The sequence below is a fragment of the Festucalex cinctus genome, chromosome 2 (genome assembly GCF_051991245.1).
Source record: "Festucalex cinctus isolate MCC-2025b chromosome 2, RoL_Fcin_1.0, whole genome shotgun sequence".
In the NCBI taxonomy this organism is placed as follows: domain Eukaryota; kingdom Metazoa; phylum Chordata; class Actinopteri; order Syngnathiformes; family Syngnathidae; genus Festucalex; species Festucalex cinctus.
The window spans coordinates 10260103-10281425 of NC_135412.1; the positions used below are offsets into that span (position 1 = coordinate 10260103).

The 21323-nt window shown below is 38.4% G+C and overlaps 3 protein-coding genes across 10 annotated transcripts in view; 1 reads left to right on the forward strand and 2 right to left on the reverse strand.

The window, feature by feature from the left end:
- The window catches only part of plxna2 (plexin A2), a 374923-nt gene extending 364851 nt beyond the window's left edge, over window positions 1-10072 (reverse strand). For 2 of the 3 annotated variants that reach the window (XM_077512745.1, XM_077512746.1), the window contains exon 1: window positions 65-314. The gene's annotated coding sequence lies outside the window, so the exon portion shown is untranslated. Of the gene's footprint in view, window positions 1-64; window positions 315-9966 lie in introns of those variants that run through there. The other variant, XM_077512747.1, reaches the window with a different exon arrangement.
- tmdd1 (transmembrane and death domain 1) lies at window positions 109-19936 on the forward strand. 6 transcript variants are annotated; one of them, XR_013282292.1, is made up of 7 exons: window positions 113-347; window positions 1506-1610; window positions 1761-1934; window positions 2147-2266; window positions 4449-4583; window positions 17378-17476; window positions 17894-19931. XR_013282292.1 is itself a non-coding variant. In XM_077512754.1 (6 exons), exons 2-6 carry the CDS (start codon window positions 1511-1513, stop codon window positions 6145-6147), a joined length of 774 nt encoding a protein of 257 aa, XP_077368880.1. In that variant the 5' UTR covers window positions 109-347; window positions 1506-1510; the 3' UTR covers window positions 6148-6234. The 6 variants fall into 6 exon arrangements, 5 of the variants coding, with proteins under 5 accessions (XP_077368880.1, XP_077368881.1, XP_077368883.1 ...); XM_077512754.1 differs by lacking the exons at window positions 17378-17476; window positions 17894-19931 and adding an exon at window positions 5903-6234 and having other exon boundaries at window positions 109-347; XM_077512755.1 differs by lacking the exons at window positions 17378-17476; window positions 17894-19931 and adding an exon at window positions 9357-9692 and having other exon boundaries at window positions 110-347.
- Window positions 13886-15918, reverse strand: slc48a1a (solute carrier family 48 member 1a). The gene is made up of 3 exons (XM_077512760.1): window positions 15419-15918; window positions 14293-14460; window positions 13886-14217 (listed from the first exon to the last, which is right to left on the reverse strand). Exons 1-3 carry the CDS (start codon window positions 15546-15548, stop codon window positions 14081-14083), a joined length of 435 nt encoding a protein of 144 aa, XP_077368886.1. The 5' UTR covers window positions 15549-15918; the 3' UTR covers window positions 13886-14080.
- Window positions 19937-21323: the final 1387 nt, after the last annotated feature.

A 21323-nucleotide genomic window follows, 5' to 3' on the forward strand; every position in this document is an offset into this window, starting at 1 on the left:
AGACTTTTCCTTAATGACGTCAAATGACGACTTGTTGGTGATGCAACGTAAAGGCAATACGTACCCGAATACGCTTTATAAAAGATGTTAGATGAACGCCAAACGACACAACACGTCAACTCTTCGCCATAAAATAGCTTAGCTGCAGCGATTTGGCGACACTCTGTGGTAGGAAACTTTGGTTTTGTCGCTAAGTCTTGAGTGTTGGCAATAACAGATTTCAGCTAAATGTAGCCAAAAAGTTCGGTAACACATGCTATAAATTCGGCAGTTTAAAAGGTGCAGAGAAGAAGAAAGTAGGCCAAAAGAGTCGATTGCAGATCTCGTGGATGAACGGTGATTGACAGGTGAAAGCAACGATTTTATTATCCAATTGAATATAAGTAAGATAAAAGGTTCGCAAAGTTATTATGGCCAAGGTCTACATTTGATACGTGTAAAATATGAGAAATTTTATTTAATCGCATAATTTCGTTTTCATTCAGTTTGTGCTGAAATGTTGATTTAATAAAAACGTGATTTAAATACAGTGCCTGTAATTTTTAACAATAAATTAAATCAATTGAATCAAAAATGAATAATACTGAATTTATTTTAACTAACCAATTTATGAGAGAAATGCTAAATTAACTCATCCCTATTTATACAGAATAGTGCTTTCACAACAGCTGCAGCTGCAACGAAGTGCTTTACAGTAACACGTGACATAAAAAATGCAAGAATAAATTTTAATTTAAAAAAACTGATCCTGCTAATTATTTATAATTGTATGTAATTAACTAATAAAAAAAATGTTGAATGCATATGTAAAATGTTTATTTCACTGATATCTTTATTATTTTTTGTTGGCTACAATATATCAACATGTGATTAAAATGAAAAAATATATATATTTAACTCAGCTCGTGAATAAACAAATATTACAGTACAGTACTAACATGCTCAACACACAGGCCATAAGTTGCCCACCCCTGGGGTAAGTAAGTAACTTCACGTGTTCTATGAATTATGACCCCACTATCCCAAGAAATTACACTAACCTTCTTAATCAAAATTGCTCTCCGTCATTATTGTTCCTCCTCTTTGGGTTCATAGCAACAAAGAATAAAATTATAACCTGCAATATTTAGATTTGTCACTCTACCCAAAGAGCACAATTTGATTAAAGAATACTAAAGTAGAGGTAATATCAATATTGAATTCACCAAGGCATGTTTTCAATATATATTTAGTTTAACAGTATTGAGGTAATACAATTAATTGTGATAGCTTGAGTTGGGTTGACATTTGAGCCCAGAAGGAACACCATTACATTTTTGGTGCAGATAATTAAAAAAAAAAAAAAAGTACATATATATATATATATTTGCCATTTATAATTTCTAAATGAATAATTGTTGAAACAATTTTGTGCTCATCTACTTCAGGATTGTTGTGGTCAAGATTTTGGGTGCCTTTGGGGTTGTAAATCACAACCATCACATCTGATCTGATTGTTCTTTCAGCTGTCATGCAAGTCTGGAAATGTTGTTTCTTGCTCCTTTTTGCTCGAACTTTGGCACTTGAGGAGGATGAGGAGGATGATCATGACGAGCACGAGGCCGACACCGGTGAGTGCATGTGATGTGAGAAAATGAGTGTATTAGGAAAAAAATGCTGCATGCTAACTTGCTGAATTATCGTGCCAATAAGCACGCGCTTGAAATGGTGATAAACTGGGTCGATGATCGTCTAACAAGAAACACGGTATGACTGTTCAGTGGCTGAAGACGTTGGTGCCCATCAGCTGGAGCGACTGGTGGAGCTACTGTCGCCTACAGAGTGTGAGGACCTCCTGGATACCCTGTCTCAAACTGAGGAGGAACTCATAACTCGTCTTGAAAACCAGGATTCAGACAAAAAGTCTATTGTCAAGAGACACGCTTCTCTCGAAGGTCAGCACTCATCTGCTTTGACCATTAATGTGGCGTTTGCGTGAGATCTTGTGTGACATCTTACAATGACAGTGGTTCAAACTCCACTTCAGATGCAGAGTTCTCTCACAAAACCTAAATCAAAATTGAAATTTTTCTTTGGGGTTTGTAAGATTTCAAAATCCGTCCAGTGAATATTATGAATAAGCGACACATTTTTTTTCTTCTACCAGAAACTGAGGGTAAGTGTCGTAAGGACCTGACAGACTGGTTTCAGAAAAACGGTGCAAAGATCTACTACGACCGACTCACTCGGTCCTTGCGCCGCATCAATAGAGCAGACATCGCCATCGGTAAGTTTGAAAATGATGAATTTATTACGAATATATAGCTTTGTTTATTTATGTATGCCAGCAACATGTAGTGCATCAACGATGGCTAATTATTTTTCATTTTTATCACAATTTATCGATTGACTGTTTTTACTGTATCTACTCGTACTGTTGGTCGTTTGTTGCCGGGGAAAGGGAGCGCACGATTAATATTTATTGACGGGTGTGAGCCCGAAAATCGTCTGTTCGAGAAACTCTTGATATTCCCGATGGCTTGTCCATTCCTGATTGTTATCAACCAACCATCTTCAAACTAATTGGTATTCTACAAATGATTTTTATCAAATGATGGTTTTCAAACAAAGTATTGTCTGATAGATAAGCAAGATTGGTTTTGAATGACATCTTAACCCCCCCAAAAATGATGATAAAATAACAGTTCACAGTTAAGCAGATGATTGGCTGCTCAAGGATAGGATCCGAGTCATAAAATTGTTGCCTTGGGGGCTGCGCGTTCTGTTATTCATGAGTGCTTTGCCTCGGTAACATTTCTTAATGTCGTTCTGAATTGCTTTTTATAAGGGCCTACTGATGTAATAAGCTTCGGAAAAAAAGGTCTGACTTTGTTTGTACAATGTACTGTTGATAACAAACCTCACGAGGGGAAATCACAGCATGTCCCTCGACAAACGCAAATTGGAACAAAGCCTCATCTGGCTGCTCTGCGGTTGTATTTTTACAAGCGCTTCTTTAATCCGGTCAAGAACGCCGTCTTGAAGACTTTAAACAGCGGCATATAATTGCTTCATTATGCTGTGATTGCTTTTAATTGGGGCTTCAAAAGTGGCATATTTTTTTTTGCACGCTGCCAGTTTCTTGCATGTGTTGTGTGGTCTGGCGTGGCCTAGACCGAGTAAATGGTCTGATGGAAGACTCAGTGGACTTGACACCAGCCTCAGAGGAAACCATCTGCTCCTTTCGTCAGGCAAAGGGAGGTGATGACAAGGCGACGCACGAGGGAGATGGTGGCATCTTTTATGAAAAATGTTGTGTGGATGCAGAACGCACCACTTACGAAACATCATCCATTTCTTGTCCAAAGAGATCCTCTCATATTGACAGACATTCATGCACACTGACACGACATCATCATTGCTCTTTTTTTTTTTTTTTTTTTTTTGCATGCGCATGCCCGTGCTCCTCAATTCACCCGAAACTCACCACAAATCCTAGACCCCTCATCCCAACCGGATACCTCTCGAGTCCCACCAGAGTCGTGAATTTGTCAGGAGACCCGAGGAAGGATCAAAGGAAGGAAAGATGAAACAAAGTGAAATCCACCATCAACCAGACACCACCAGTTACAAAACCAGAATCTTTCACCAACCCAGATACATCTAAATTCCAACAGATTATGGAGACCTCAAGAGACCAGAGGAAAGACTAAAGGAAAGAAGGATAGAAGAAGCAGAGTGAGATACACCAACCTCCAATGATTGAGCAACCAGTGGGAGAAGCAAATTCTTTTTGAGTTTCAGTAGATGCTGTTGTGGTGGATCTGGCAACATAAGAGTTAAATTTTCGTAGACGGCGCATCTGTGGCAGCACAAATGCTGGTGGATCCTTATTGTCGTGCCAGGGCAGGGCTCACTGCGCATGTGTGCCAGTTTAGGAGACCGATCTCTGCCAAGCTGCATGTGCTGGTGAATCTTGGTCATGTGTGGTGAGGGTCAGCTGCATTCATTCATAAATATCTGAACAGCGGGTATCAAACATTATGAATCACTGTAGAACTCAATTTACATTATTTTTATTGTGATCAATTCTTTTTTTTTTTTATCATCCCACTGGCTGGAACAACTATGGAAGGTCAGGGTGGTGGTCTGCGGCAGACAAAAATTGTCCAACTTTAAAATGTTTTGGACCCACATGTGAGACAAAAAAATAAGTGTAGCTGCTTGGATTGCCCATGATTGAAGTCAGCTGTGATGACTCCCACAGTGACATGGACCGCACTCTCGTCCTGCTCGCGGCTGTGAAATTACCATCACCGGGTCTAATTCTCTCCTGGCAACAAGTTATACCGCACACCATGCAGGATTTACGCTGTTCGCAAAAATAGAGCTCTTAAATTACATTAATTAGCTTTAGGATCCACGTTTGGCATTTCAATCATGTTTACGTTTTTTTTTTCCGCCCACAGAGCTTGGCAAGAACGTCAACCAGGATAAACTTTTAAACCTGAAACGGTATGCCGAAGGCTATCATGACTATATCAAGTCCCTAAACATCGAAGAGGCCGAGCCGGAAACAGACCAAACTAAAAGACAGAAAAGAGGTGAGCGATTTTACATGAATGGAAGTCGGAAAACCGCATCACGGGCAGATGGCCGTCTTGTCTTGAGTGTTGCTTACATTAATCTGCATAAATACAGTGCAACTTCGGAGGCTGAACACAATCCATTTTCAGATGCTGGCTGACTTCTGATTTATTTAAATTAAGCCAGATGAATCAATGGACATAATGGAAAGAAAATGAGCAGGGCAAATGTATCAAGATGATGTTGTTATATGTACAGGCAATATACGAGTACTGTACACTATAAATTGTAAACCAGCATCACAACTTCCAATTTCCACACCCCTTTTGGAATCAAGCATTTGCCACAATTTTGGAATGAGGGTTTTGTGTCATAACATGCATGACAATTGTTAGAACTATAATTGGGGGGGTGGCCTGGGGGATTTGGTACAATTCCATTTTCAGCTCTTTTTCGTACTGTCTCTTATTGTCTTTCTCTGCTATGTTATGCGTATAACAGCAGAGTAGTATTATGAAACCGAACAATTGTGTTTGAAGAAGCACATTTTTGGTATGTAGGCTGTTTTTTAACAGTGAGTCTACCACTTCCCATTTGTAGGCTCAGTTATAGCATAAAAACTGTATTAATTCCACTGTGAACTAAACTAACTGAACTTGGTTAATAGAGAACAATGCATCCAAGCATGCACAATATGGCTGTAAAATTGGGACTTTGAAGTTAATTCTCCTTTAATAAATTACAATGACGGAATGTTTCATTGGTCTCCAAAATTATTTTAAGGCTTCATTGTCACAATTTATTTAATTTATTTATTTATTTATTTATTTTTACAAATCTATACTATTAGTCATGTGTTTTTGTCTTTGTTTTTTTTGGTTGTTTTTTTTTTTTTTTTACCAATTATCGTAAATTCCTTTGAGGACACGAGATTGACAGGAGTAAGGCAGTTAGAGGTACTAATGTAAAAAAAAAAAAAAAAAGCCTAGGTTGGATTTGTGGGGGTGGATCTAAATTCTACTGTTGACTTTCCATGAATAAATCAGATCCATGTCAAATATGGGCAAAAAAAAAAAAAAAAAGTGAATTAGCCTGCAGTGTGAACATCACTGTTTTTCGATGAGATGCTGGATTAGATTTGGTTGCTGTGGGCAGTTACAACTCATTACTTGGCTCTTCACTGCAAGATGGCTATTTCCCAGGAATTAAATGATGCAGTCATCACCTGACATTTTCTACAATTCTCCCCGGGAAATAATTTGAGCTAGTTTGTCTGAAGGTGCTTCTCTAAACATCTCGGGCATTTTGTGCTTAACCAGTCATTATCTTATGTTAGCGTCCGATCTGACTTGGCGTGACTTCGATCTTATTGTGGAGCGGCTTGTTGGCCCTGCGCACTCCATAGGCCCGTTGGACGTGGCACTCCCTCTCCTGTACGGGATCCTGTTTGGCTTCGGGGGAACGTTGCTGGCTGCCGTCGCCACGTTCTACGCTGTCTCGCGTATTTCACGTCGGAGCCAGCAGATACGTCCGCCTACTGTTAGATGTCTCCCCAGTTATGAGGTGATGACTGAAAATTAGTCAAGGCTATTGTGACTGGACAAAAATGTAGGTGATACTCAAATACTCGACAGAGGAAATAAAGCAGCTCCAACAGGAATAACGTCATTGGTGAAGCAGTTTTTTCAAAGAGTGTGTTGCAAGGCAGAGTGTTGGCTCACCCACGGGTTGGTGACTTGGGGCTGACAGATGCACTGGAACCAGGCCCTGGCGACAAAGGTTGTTCCGGTGTTACTGTGATGGTGACGCCGGCTTTGTGCCCGTCTGGCGTGGAAGGGAACTAATTATGCAGCCGTGGCGTCTGCTTTCTGCCAAGCCTACAGATAGCTACATGGTCCTTTGAATTGGAAGAGGAAAGAACTTAATGCACTGGATGTAGAAACAGGATTATGAATTTTATATAAATAAGTATTGGATTTCAAGGCCCACATCTCTGAAGACACACTAACACTGTATGTTCACGCTAAAAAATTTGTATGACCTTTCACCGCTTCTTCAAATGCATTTAATTCTTGTTTTGGGACAGAAGACCTCCGGAAGTTTCAAAATTGGGAATAGTAACATATTTGAACGTCACAGTAAGAATCTTGCTTTGAACAGCTACCCTTAAATGAATTTTGTTATCCCTCACTGAATGTTGATTATTAAACAATTCCAAATAACAGCTAAATATTCGTCAGTGTTCACTCAAAATCAGGCTAACCGTCAAACTTTTGATAGGTACCAAAAAGATCAGGAAAAGCCTACAAGACACCAGAATTTTGTTTGGGGTTAACCTGCAGCACGCAAAATGGTGGTCAGGGTGTGTTGACTCCATTTAACATGAATTTTACAGTCATCGTCCTATTATCCTCCTGATTACCAGGAAAAAAATATTGTCCAATCATGTTTATTTTGATATTCCCCAATCTTTATGAAGTAACTGGAATACTGCAAAAGAAATTTTTTGGGGAAAAAAAAGTTTTTATTTTTAAGCTATGATGTGTCCACTACAGAGGACATTTTTAAAACTTAAATGCTAGGCTCAAATACAGTTAAAATAATTCAAACAATACTTTAAGGTGTTCTTAAGAGTCTTATAGAAAACATGCTAACAACATTTAAAGCCTAAATTTGTTCAATAAAAAGTGTTATACACTTACTTTTCCTCTTCCCTAAAAAGTGCTTGCACTGAGGGAAGCCATTTTCTTTTATGATGCAATCAAAGGTAGCAAAGCCCCACCCTACACATTTGGTATCAATGGAAAGCTCTGAATGTCCTCTATAGCACATACGGAGTTAATTCAATCGGAGATATTCAGGTTTAAAAAGGTCCACTACAGAGGACAAATTTGAATTGCTGGTAGTCAAGGAGGTTACAAAACAAATGTGGAATAGGGTTAATTTTTACTTCCCCTCTTGAATTTAATAAGTTTTTAAATCACAAATATTTGCCAATTTGAACAGTGGTGTGTAGACGTAGCTATGGAATGCATCCTAGAGACCATTTGCAGCATACAGTATGTCATGGCGACCATCGTACCTGTTCCACAATCCTGTATATCATTCACGAATGAGCCCTATCGCATTTAATGTCTACTGTCGACGGCATCTTGAAGTACAGCATGACTATGAGTATGAACGGTATCACTCACAATGTCATGAGGACCGCGGATGGGAAGTGCTGCAAATCACATTTACCATAGATGTCTATTCGTATTATTTGCCATGGATGACACTTGTACGGCAGGGATATCACATCCATCATACGTCATGTGTTCACAGAGGATGACGACTGTATTTCATGTGAGCTATGGACAAAATGGAAGAAGTCATCTCTAGCAAGAACGACGTATTTATACCGGCCCATTACAAAACAAAAAAAATAACGAAAACAAAAAGCCTGCATCCTTGTCACTATAGGGATGTAACGATCACGATATTCAAAGCAGCACATCTGTTGAGGAAAAAAAAAAAAAAAAAAAAAAAGGTCAGGTTGATTTACATTTGTGCAGTTTTAGCACCCTCTGGTGGCCATTTTTAATGCAGTTTAAGTTTTGGCCCTTATATGTTTAAAATCCACGTTAATGGTCATATGAAATTGCATGTAATGTGCTTTCGAACCGAGTCAATATGTGGAGAAACTCAATGTGTGCGTGAATTAGCAAGTAAGTGTAAACACGCTTATGCTTTTTTTTTTTTTTTTTTTTTTTTTTTAGTATGAGCTAATTCTTTTTACAGTATTGTGACCTTTTTCGTATTGTCAACCTCCCCACAATATCGTGATAATTATCGTATCGTGACCTTCATATCGTGATATCATATCGTGATGTTTGGGTATCGTATTTGTAACATCCCTACTTGTCACACTTCTTCGTAAAGTGGAAAAGCCCAAATGATGAGGAAGAAAAAAAGCTTTCAACTTCCAAGTAAAAGAAAGCTGCCTTTTTGTGACAATAGCTAGCTTCAATACAAAAATAAAATAATATCAAGAGATTGACAAAAAGTACAGAAGTTCCTTGCTTCCGTTTCCAACATTCTTTCTTAGTGAAGTGGAAATATCTGTCATGACAAATTAATTGTAAACAAAAACAAAAAATGACAGTACATAGACTGGATATAAGTAACACACCGGTGGCGAATAACGAGCTCTATGCTCTAACGACTTGCAGGTGTTACCTTCCTGATGATGCTTTTGTTCTTCAGTGTCACTGAGGTCCCAACAGGAATCTCCTCTTGCAATGATGACAATAAAAATATCTGACTTGAGAAACACGGGAAGGTTCGCATTTTCACACACAAGTGGCTGCCACGCCGTCCTTTCAGATGTCTCATTAAGGAGTCCGAGTGGCACATGAGGCAGCAGATCTATTGTCATGCAAAGATGAAGCAGTTGGCGATGTCATGCATGATCAGAGAGCGAACCTGACACGAAATTGACATTTACACTGGCAGACGCCTCAGCCACCCGTCTATTTCCATGTAAAGCGCTTTGTGGTTATTTGGTTTGGTTATTTAACAGTTGGTGCAGCAGCTGCAACTTATCAAGGTGGACGCTTCGGAGGCCGCATCCATCTCTTGTCACTCAAGGAGTCATGTATCTTGATTTAAAAAAAAACAAAAAAAACAGAAAGGCTGCAAGTCCTGAATGTGTAGCGGCTGAGCGCTGTGCGGCGAAGCCTCAAGGGATGTTTAGTGGAAGCGAAGGCTTTAATTTCACACTCCCCTTCTATTTGCATCTTCATCTGCAGGGCCACTGAGGTGCGACAGTCCCTGCATCAGCAATCACTCTTCCTTTTGCTCAATATGTATGGATCACAGGAAAGTAGATCACCACACGTTTAGAACCCCTTTTGTTTTCAGATAGCTTCAGCGGCAGCTTTAAGTTTTGTCTTTTATGATTTCCTTCAGGTTATGAACGCACACTTCAACCAACTTCACAACAGCAAAGATTTTACAATTTAACCACAGTGTCATCTTGTGGTGATGTTTGGTTACTACAGGAAAAAAAAAAAGTTTAAAGTGAGTTTGACAATGCGTGTAGGATGATGTTTAAGAGCGCACAATAAAAAGTGTAATAGATTATATATATAGAGAGAGTATCTCTGATGATATATGCAGGGGGGGAAAAAATGTGCTTTGGGGCTCCAAAGCATAATTTTAGGCTCACTGTCTGATTATTTTTTTGTGCATATTTTAAAACATCCACTTTTAATTAAAGGTGGTTTCAGTGATTTTCTCTACAAGTGGAGGCCAAACAAGTCACGTTTGAAAAACTGCGCATGCGGAAGACCATCCTTCCCAGCTCTCTTGCTCGTCCTGGGGAAACGTCTCTTAAATGTCGCTAACGTGCGAGCTCACCTCCATCATCATCTTCATCAGTCTCTACAGCCGGCCTCGCTTCATACGGATGTCCTCTTGCGGCTCTCAGCTATTTTCAAAGTACATGGTCAGCTCGGTGGAGTGACAAGTTGAATGGCCGAATCAGAAGCTCACTTCACGAAGCTAGCTACATGCTACAAACACTCGAAGTGCGCATGCGCAGCTTGGGTCGAGCACGCACGACGTTGTTACGCAGACTGATTGACAGGATCGAGAAACAATCGTTAAGATGATCCACCCGGAATACGCAGCGACAAAAAATTACTTGAATCCACCTTTAAGTCAAAAGCTACTTCAATTAAAGAGAAAAGAGCGCAAACGACCTGTGATGTTTTACTTCAATGAGTTGATGGGATGATAAAATCCCACACAGATGGAAGTTCATTGTACACAATTTATAGCTTTTTCTAAATGAAAATGTGTTTTTGTAAACGTCAAAGAATTTCCAAACAATGGACAAATATTACATTAAATACTTTTTTTTTTCTTCAATGAGCATGTTTTTGTAAACATCCCCAATGAACAACTGTTAAGAAACAATCTAAAAAAAAATAAAAAATACATCTGTTGGCGCATACATTTGACATACTGGACTGAGACAACATAAATCAATACTTTGAAGCATTATGTTGGCCCTCTAAAACAAACCAATAGACGCTGACACTGCACGATTAAGATTTGTGACCTCATGGCTTTAAAGCGCTTGCGCACGTCACCTCCCACCTCTAAATGTCTGTCTATAAAATGCATGTGCAAAGAATTGAATGCATTATCAATGTCACACATCTGTATTTAGATTTATGTGTAATTATGTGATGTCCTCAGCCCCTCAAGATGAGAAAACGGCCATTGATTTAGCTTCTTGATGGCACTCGGCATTTTAATCTTAACAACAAAATGGTTGGAGATATTTCCTGGGCTCGTCATCATGCAAACCACAGTGAAATGACAATCCCCCATGACTCAACAAGGAGATAGCCCCTGACACCACACCATTAGTCTCACTAATAGTAGCGAGAACCACCAGGCGTGTCAGTGAATTGAACACATAAATCTCAAGGCTAAAATTACTGAAGGAGACCATGTTAATTAAACCATTGCATCAATGAATGTGCAAGGGGTGGAAAATATGATGCAGAGAGTCATTTGTGGTGTTGTGTATGTACATGGGAGAGGAAATATATGCACTCTAGACAAGAGTGCAGACATCCCCAAAGGTTAAATTATTTGTGCGATGACGTCGGCGATGACAGCTAGCAAAGCAGTAGCAACGTTCAATTGAATGTTTTGTAAAGCTTTTTTTTTTGTGTGTGTATGTGTGTGTGTGTGTGAAGGTTTGGGTTGGGTTTTGGTTTGTTTTTTATTTTTTGCTTTTGTCAGGGTTCTATTTTTGAATGGGTTTAGAATTTGTCATGTTCCTTTAAGTTTCTGTTGTGATCTGTTATGTTCTGCTTTCCTTGTGTGTCTCCCATTGTCTCGTCAAGCATTGTCCTGCCCACCTGTGTTTGCCTGACTTCCTCGTGTGTCAACCTATCAGAACCCTCTGCCACTTTTGTGTTGTTTGTGTGAGAACATGTAAATGCCTAAATGGGGATTTTTAAATTTTATGTATTTATTAGGGTTTGGGGATTAATTTAAAACCCCACCTCTCACCTAAAGTTACTTGGGATAGGCTACGGTTTATGTACAGCCTATCAAATAATGTAAGCAACACATATCCCCTTTAACTGGATGTGTGTGAGTGTGCGTTTAATTTAATAATTTTGTTACTTTTCTCCGAGCGCTCATTGGAGATTGTCATATTAAGAAACGAGCGACTTGGAGACACAAATTCTAGCTGATGCATAGTCACACAAACCTTGTAAAGCCGTTGTGGAGCCAATTTCCAGCTGAGAAGAAGCAGCAGCGCACAGCCAGCAGATGTTGCCAGAATACTTTAAAATGATTTGTTAATAGCCTCATAAATCCACCGCCAGCACTCCGGCAAACTCGTTAGCTGGCTGCTTGGCTAAAGCTTTAGTGCCTCCCATCGACATATCGAGAAAGACACTTCTCTAGAGCTCTCAAAATTAATCGATTAATTGACAAGTTTCAGCATATCAACAGTAATTGTTTCACTGATTTCTGTCGTCCTTCATGAAAGAAGACTGATTATCTTCTGTGTTTAATCAAAATAAGCCATTTGCAAACATCTGTCAGTAAAAGTAAATAAAAGTAAAATACCTTGTAAAACAATGACCACATTCAACCTTGTTGAGAAGCTTAATCACTTTATTAATTAGTGTGCGACAACATATATGGAATTAATAATGCACCTTTACACGTGTACACATTAGGGTTCCTTGTACTCATTCACAAAAACAATAAAGATATTTTAAAATCATACATATTCCAGCTCTCATCTTCAGCATAGAGTGACGTATGCAAGTATCAGGCAAAACAACAAATACATTGGAAGTTATGTTTGCAAACAATAGCGTCAATATTAAAGTGCATTCAGCATTCATCCAAGTCTCTACATGAGAAATGTGAGGGCGGGTCTCCCCCTGGTGGAGTTTATAAGGAACTTGCACAATGCTGCTCTGGTCACGTCACACAACACAAAAGCTATGCAACAGAGATACATACATAAATGGAGAATGTTAATGCTATTAAAAAAAAAAAAAAAAAAGATAAGGGTCATGTTTGAATTTAAGAAAGGATCTCAGATTTGAATGGCACTACGTAAAGAACGTCTGAGCATATTTCTATAATAATCCAGCACAATAAATAATTTGTATGCCTAAACACAGAAGGGTTCTTGCAAAAACAATGTACTACATATCTGATTTCGGTTCTGTGTTGCCTCCACACTACCTTCATGTGAGATTGCTCAACATGTGCATGCCTCTTTAATTTGACGGGAGCTGCTACCATTTTGATGTCGAGAAAAATATATGTGTGCATGCCAGAACTCTTGTTAACAATGTCACCTTGTAAAGCAAAACTACACACATGCACACACCAACGATTTTTGCTGGCATGTCTTCTCCAAATTATTTTGCAAGCCTTTTGTTAGTGTCTAGGGTGGTTTAAAATGTGAACACGGAAGGGGGAACAACAACATCAATACAAATATGAAACATGACATAACTTAGGTGGCATGGGCTGGATCTACAGTCTGCCTGCAGCAATTACTTTTCTTTACGTCAATGTAGCATATTCACACATATTTAAATGATCAGCTTTCGTTCGTATAAATGGTTGACTTGTATTAAGATAACAGTAACAATGTATATCCGATATGTGCCAAACATTAGATCAGATATTTCCCATTTTTGTGTAAAATGTATTGATAAACATGTATTTTTCAGTGTTTTTTGGAGAATCTTGGAAGGGTTTTTTTTTGTTTTTTTTGTTTCCAAACTAATCTCATTGGGCATCAATTAGACACAGATTTTCGCTATTTATACGCCCCAGTCCCTATTACTCACCAATAGCAGGGGTCCACTGTATATTTGATTCCAAGTTTTTATCATATAACTTTTAACACATTAGCAGTTCAACTACATGCACAGAAGTGGCTTTCTTTGCAAACAAACTGTGCTTGTGGTGTCCCATTGACATGCTGGCATAATATCAGTTTTCAAATGCTGTTTGTGGGTAATGACCCAGGGGGAAAAAGATGTGCAGCAAAGATGATTTCACTGGTTTGATGTTCTGAAAGTTTTGTTAATAGTTGTTTTGTATTACTTGTCCAGATTGAACATTTTAAGAGGATATAATATGGAAAACTGACTTTTTAATTGCTTGTATCCAAATAGTTAGGGTTCTGGGAGGCTTGCCTGTTGGAACTTGTAGAATGGAAAAATATATTTATCTGATTAAAAAACAGGTAAGATGGGGATTTTTAAAAAAATTTAACAGAAAGTAGCTGAGGTTGAGGCATACATTTGAGAACAAGAAGTGATAGTTACAACATAAATACAATGACATGAGCGCACCGCCTCTGGTGTTCCAAGTCCAAGCGACGATTTCACCTCCACAAGTCGCTTTGCTTCCGAAAAGTCTTCAAGGCCCAAGCCGGAGAACCCTCAAAGTCTGTCGCGTCCATCTAAAAATCGCTGAGGATGCTGATGTCTGCGAATTCCTGCCGATATCGATACGAGTAAAAGACCAAGATGGAGGACCACTTGAGGGTCATAAAGCTCCACACGCTTGATAGATATAGACTCCTCGGATCAGTCAGAGCTGCGACACACAAATCAAAATGTTATTGCTCGGATTTTCGCCCTTAGCATTAGGCGTGGTGCGGACTGCTCTTACATTGCTTCTGTGTGATGGCCAGCGTCAAGAAGGTGAAGAAGGCAGTCACAGCAAGGGTACTGAAGAGCAAGCCGACGCAGATGAAGAGCTTGAGGCCTTTGAGCCACGTCCGCCAGTAGTCCTGAAGGTACATGATGTGTGTGACCAAAGCCCAGAGAGCCAGCACACCTGTGAAGCGCACAACAATGCACATTTAATGGTAATACTGGGAAACTGACATTACAGTTAAAGGTATAGTATTTTCAGCGATCATTTATTGATTTTTACATTATACAGGGGTGTCCAAACCAAGCTTTACCATTTTAATATTTGTTACCACAGAACAGAGAAAGAATATATGCCTGTGAGTATAGTGATGATGTGCTCTTTCCGTAACGTCTATGCTAATTTCCTGTTCACCCATCTCAAGTATTTATCATATAACCCTTCGTTCATTAAACAGTTTGGTGTTTAATAAACAGTGTGTCATTTTCATCTGTTTCAAGTTTTACAGTAATCTTCAAATGGGAGTGACAAACTTTCACACTCTAGGGAGTCAGGCAATTTATTATCCAACCCAGTCTTCTTGATTCTTGCCATTTTTCCAAAAGTCTCATCTGTATTTCCTTCTGAAGTACAGTTTCACATTACATAAATTGTATTGTAGTGGTGTTTGTTTTTTTGTTTTGTTTTTCCCCATCAAGGCCTTTGCCCAAAAAATAAAATAGCTTCCCCACAGATAACCAACCGCTGGAAATTCCAAGTAACATTCAGCTTTACAAATGCCACAAACACTGAATGGGAAAGTATTTTGAAACTTTTAGATAACGGATGGATGAAATTCAATACACACTGCATAAACTTAAAAATTCAATGTTCCTGCATCAAAATGTGAGGAATAAAACATGCCCCAAAAGCGTGATTGTGACCAAAGTGCAAAACAATTAACATTATCCTACAAAAATAATGGCTATTAAAAAAAATAGCCATTATTTTTTTATGTGTAGCCTACATTATTAGCATGTAGGCTACACATTTTAGGAAGTGGGTTTTTGTCTACGCACAGGTCTTGATTGTTTGTTATTGACAGGGAAGGGGAAAAAGCTGACTGCATTTACGTCTGTCAAGTAAATGCACGTTTACGTACCTGACAGGCCTCCCATAGCCGCCGTCCATGGCTGATGATAAACGATATTCCAAACCAAAAAAGCCGAAAGTCCAACCAAGGCACCAAAACTAGCATAGCCTATGCTGATATAAATCCTTCTGATAGCCATGTCGAAGTCGAACGCCCGTCTCGGACGAGTGTTTTAAGAGATAATGCAGTGTTTATTTAAAACAAACAAAAACAAAAAACACTGCTAAGCCAGCTACATCGCCAGTTTACCTTATCACATTATGTAAGTCGATAGCCTAGATGCTAACGACGGGGCTCGTTGAATAACATCGACACGTCCTTGGAAAAAACAACCTGGAAGAGCAAAATGTTTGTTGCAATCGACGAAGATGGCGATTGAAATAAAACACCAATTTAGTGCCTTGGAATTTTGCGAAATAACCTCGAATATGCGCAGAAGTTGAGATAGCAACAACACGGCAGCGAGGTGACGTTATTTCCGGTTGCCGCCTCCAAGATGACACACTCATAGCAAGAGAGAAATCCTCCCTTTAGGCTTCAGACAAACTCAATTTGACTTAGTTTTTCTCCGTTGGTTTGGCTTATTTATTGAAAAGGAAATAAAATACCGTTCTTAAAAAATAATTTAAATATAATTTGGCCAAACAGTTCTGTCAATACATATATTTCCCAAAACTGTTTATTGACGATTCAAAAATAGATTTCTTTACCATTTAAGGTGTCAGTGCCATCAAAATTGCAAACATTTTCAATTGCTTTGACTCATTTTGTATTCAATTTACTAGTGTTTTTACCAAAATAACATGGTTCAGCACAAGTTAGTGTTACCATGGAACACCTGCAAAAGCCCTATCGCTTATTCCAAGTGCCCCCAAAATGCACAGTCCCTTTGTCATGGTACTGCAAGTCAGTTTTCAGGATTAGCAAAACTATTGTTTTGATAGCATAAATAAAAGTTAGGACAATGCGAGCATGCGTCGTGTTTCTTTTCTTCTTAGTACCATCACCACTAGTACTACATAAGTCAGGGTATATAGTATAGCATATTGTGCCCATGGGCACCAGGTCACCCCAGAAGACCACATGAGTAAGGGCCTGTTCAAAAGTAGTTCAGCTAGCGACTGGTGAAAACGGAATGTTGTGGTTTGCTAGGAATGCTGTACAAGTGATCATTTGAAAATGTAAACACTTGCTCAGCACTAACCACTTGTTAAATTGTCATGATTTGTGTTTTTGTCTAGAATATATTTAGTTTTGTTTAATGTTATGTCTTGTTTTCTCGTGGTTTATATCATCAGCCTTGTCTCATGTTGTGTCAAGCAAATCAGCAGCCACACACATCTTGTTCAGGTGCTTTACTGTCTCCTCGGTTTATTTAGTCTCCTGTGTCCTTTCTGCCATTCTGCCATTGTTAGATAATTTGTTCTGTTGGTGTCCCTGTCGCGTTCCTGTCTTGAGTGTAGGTCTAGGTTTTGGTTTTCAACGTTTGATAAATTCACTGCCGCAGAGATTTCTGTCTTAACTGAGAAGCACTGTACTATCGACAAACATATCACAATTAAAAAAAAAAAAAAAAAAAAAAGTACAAAACATGCAGGGTAGCTGAATCTCAGACAAAATATCTAGCGACAAACGTGTAAGAAACGTTACAGGTGTATTTCGCCTGCAAATAAATCCACTCTAGTGACATTCAACAATACGAAATGTACCCTAAAAAAGAAAAGGAAGAGCAAATTTTGTGCGCCTCCAAAAGTTGTCCCGGTCTGTATAATGCATGTATTTTTTTTTTCTTCTTAGCTTTAAATCAAGTTGCATAACAGATCTCATGTCGCCACCATGTGAAAGAAAATACTTCATGCCCCAGAGGCTAACTCTTCACGGCCAATCAGATTGGAGGCCGTCTGCAGAAACTCTGCTCACAAATCACACAGCCTTGTTTGTCTGGAGAATTATCTGTTTGCCATATAGGATGGAACGGAGGAACGGCTGTTTAAAAAAGACATGAAAACAAGACAAGCCTTTTGGAAATCTATGGACACACTGAAGAATGTCACAAGGCCTCCCACGGTGAGTCACTTGCTCTTGTACTTTGATTGACAGCTTGAGCGTTACCTCCAATTTTATCTGTCTTTTCACGTGTCATTCACTGCAAATTTGAGTCTTCGTGTTCCGTTCAAATGAACTGAATTTTGAGTGTACATGGTAGAACAACTTGGAATTTACCTTTCGTATTCTTCTCAACTTAAAATTGAACTTACGTGAGATAAAAGTTACTCCCAATTATAGTAAATGTAACTCATTTTTAAAATTATTTTTGTTGGAAACACAATTATCAACACTTTGTATTAGAATTAATAAACATTTTGTTATTCAATACCCATGAAGTTGACACATTAACACGCAGACGGGCACGTTTTTTTTGTTTTGTTTTTGTTTTTTAAATAGCACAAAAACACCATGTAAATCACTTTTTCTCTGTTCCAGTTTGTTGATGCCGTTTGTTATTGACGTGTCCTGACCCACCATTCAGGAAGGAGTGTTGTTCTGAATGTCGTGGAAATGTTACTTAAAGGGGAAGTCAACCCAAAAATGTTTCACTTCGGAAAAGTTGAGCCGTGATTAGTCGTTTCGTGAACTGAGCAACTATGATGTAATTTTCTGTTGACAGCAAGTGGGATTTTTTTTTTTTTCTTTTTATATTTTTTATATAAATTTTTTAGTACACTCACCCACACAAACATGGTCTCCCGGGTGGGGAAGCAAACCCACGCTGCCTGCATCGAAGGCAAGCGAAGATAACCACTCCGCCACCCAGAGTCCAGCAAGTGGGAAAATTGCCACCTGATGGATAAAAACTGGTGGATTTTGCTGAGAATTCCACAAATGCTATATTAATCAAAATACCGAGTTTAGACTAGTGGGCTGCACAAAATTATTGTAAAGATAAATTTGGTTTTGACTTCCTCTTCAAAAACAAACAAACAAACAAACAAGTAGTTCTGGTTATAGTATACTGCAAAGATTGTTAACTTTATTCAACAAAAGAATGTTCATTTATGAGCAATATTTTGAGTAAACATCTCGCACTACAATTTACAGAAACATTTGGAGGATGTGACGATGCAGTTATTTAAATGTAGACTTATAAGCATGCACAACAAACAACTTGTATAGGCGCTCACTCTTTTCATGTTCTTTTGTAGACAATTTTCTTATCCTCATAAAATACACAATAGTGTTATGGGCTAATCCTCTTGTCAGCAGCTCTTTTGATGTGTCAATATGTGACTTTTTACTGGAGTCATTAGCTGTAAACTCATACAGGCACACGCACACACACTTCCTTCCTTTTTCCTGACCAGGAGAGGTTGTATGTTTGTGTGTGAGTGTGGTCAATACTGTGGCTTGGGTTCACGTTTAATTGTGGGCAACGGTTAATAAAAGCTTAGAGAAATCCTGATGATTTTGATGGCTTTAACGAATAAAATGTCTCTACTTCGAGAGTTTGACAAATGTGTGTCTAAGTGTCTGTGTGTCACAAAACAGACACATAAGGACAAGTTGACAAAGTACACATTCCATGGGCGTAGATTAGTCGCAGGAAACCCCACTCCCTTCCTCAAAGGATCCAAATTGGAACACGTGTGGATCTAAATAAACACACACAAAAAAAGACAGACTTGGACACAAACACAGTCCAAATTAGGTAATGACCATAAATATCCAACCACAGCTCACCCTTGCTTAATGTACCAATGGTTAACATAATTTCAATATAAACTTTTTTTTTTTTTTTTTTTCCCTGGTTCATGTTCCTCCATTTTGCTCCGGACCTCAAAATCTAAATGTTTCAAGATCCCAACCCCAACTCTCTCATGTCGTGTTGTCATTGGCCATGATTGAAAAACGTGATTATTTCTGCTAGCCTTGTGCGAATATGTTCACTTCACTTATTGTACTTTGAGCGCAAACATAATACTGTGAAGACCTTTTTATTTAATGGCGGATGCTAAGATTCAACTTCCCAGTAGAGGGCAGCAATTGTTTACATGTGAACTGCAAAGAGTCTGGAAAGTAAATAGGGATTCAAAACCAAAAGAGTTTGTTTTTCCATGGTCTTTTTGTGACATCTTTTCTGACAGAAGAGCATGAGCTGGAAGTGAGCTCAATTTGGAGGCTTATTGTGGAAAAATTTGTATGGTAGTCACAGTTCAGGTTCTGTGTTTGAATCTTTGCTCAAACTCCTGTGTGGAGTTCATTTGTTTACTGATGGTTGGATTGAGTGAATGTTATTTCAAACATGCAATCATAAACAAATACTATACAAACATTCGACATATTAAAAAAAAAAAAAAAATATTGTACAAACATAATACAAACCTATTTTAATAAAGTTGATCAGTTTGAAAATTACATATCTTGTCTTTGCAGTGTATTCAATCCAAATATATAGGTTGAACTTCATTTTCAAATTATTCTGTTTTTATTTGTCTTTTAACACGTCCCGACTTCATTGGAATTGAGTTTGTTCCATACTGAGAGACGAGTGCAATGGTCCGAAAAGTTGTCAAAAAAAAGGTAAAACTTAAAACAGGTTCTCCCAGTAAGGTGTAAAGTCACCCTAAACAAACTTAGCAGAAATCATGCCATTTTCAAAAATTTCAAATTTTGGAACAGTTTCCAAATGTTTTTGTGTTCTGACTCCACAATGGAACTGAAACTAAAGAGCTATAAAGACTTTTTTTTTCTTTTTTTTTGTGCAGTAAGGATGTAACGATATCCAATATACCATTACCACGATATGAAGGCCACAATACGAGAATTATCACAATATTGTGGGGAGGATGGTGATACAAAAAAAGTCACTATATTGTAAAAATAAATAAATAAATAAATCAAAGAAGTCATACAAAAAAAAAACAATATTGTGCTTATACACCAATAAAAACATTATAAACATATTATAAATATATATAAAAATATATAAATATAATACATGTATTGAGGCACCTACTCCAGATATTGACTTGGTTCACAAGCATATTACTTTCGGCTTCATATGACCATCAGCGTGGATTTTAAACGTATAAGGGCCAAAAGATGCCTTGTGAAAATTGATTAAAAATTAATTGCACTAAAAAAAACTAGCCACCAGGGGGTCCTAGAACTGAATAAATGCAATCAACCTGACTTTTTTTTTTAACAGATGTGCTGCTTTTATTATTGTGACACAATGACTACGATATATTGTGTGAGATTTAATATCGCGATATCACGATATTGCTGGTATCGTTACGTCCCTATTGTGCAGCAGAGAAGAATTCATGTTTTGCAGCACATTTTGAAGTTTCTGTAGTCTGACAGTCACTTAAGGAATGGGCTCCTTTCATGCGGCTGTCTCGACAAAACAATTTCTGCAACGCGACACTGGCTTAACGTTCTTGACCATGTATCATGTCGAAGCTCAAGTGTTACTGAGGTTTCCAACACAAAATAAAAAACACAAGAGATTCATCTTGAATTATGTTCTGGTTATGATCAATGCAACACCTCGCAAGCCTAACAACAACACAGTATGTTCCCTCACTTTCTTCTGTGTTTAAAATACATTTGTGGTAGGCGGTAACGCACTTGAATTACTTTTGGTGACTCCGACACAAAAGGCAGCTTTATGGATCCATAAAACTGGAGTGTCAATTGAATGACAGCAAAGTGCAGGCGATCGTGAGAAAAAGTGAACCAAAACTCCTGAGCTTGAGCTTGAACTTTGTCATCTCAACCACCACCACCAAAATATTTATCTGACCCAAAGCTGGGACAACCTGATAAGTACGCCGAGTTGCCTCAGACAGCTTCAAGAAGTGAAGCATTCCCTTTAGCTGGGCGGACGTGGTTAGCTTGTCCGCTTCACATT

Excerpts from the sequence above, each read along its gene's own strand:
- tmdd1 (XM_077512754.1), top strand. The coding sequence starts at position 1,511 with ATGCAAGTCTGGAAATGTTGTTTCTTGCTCCTTTTTGCTCGAACTTTG. Across the intron at positions 2,267-4,448 it reads TAGAGCAGACATCGCCATCG|AGCTTGGCAAGAACGTCAAC; the intron begins GTAAGTTTGAAA and ends TTCCGCCCACAG. Across the intron at positions 4,584-5,902 it reads AACTAAAAGACAGAAAAGAG|CGTCCGATCTGACTTGGCGT; the intron begins GTGAGCGATTTT and ends ATCTTATGTTAG.
- slc48a1a (XM_077512760.1), bottom strand. The coding sequence starts at position 15,548 with ATGGCTATCAGAAGGATTTATATCAGCATAGGCTATGCTAGTTTTGGT. Across the intron at positions 14,461-15,418 it reads GGCTATGGGAGGCCTGTCAG|GTGTGCTGGCTCTCTGGGCT; the intron begins GTACGTAAACGT and ends TGCGCTTCACAG. Across the intron at positions 14,218-14,292 it reads GGCCATCACACAGAAGCAAT|CTCTGACTGATCCGAGGAGT; the intron begins GTAAGAGCAGTC and ends TGTGTGTCGCAG.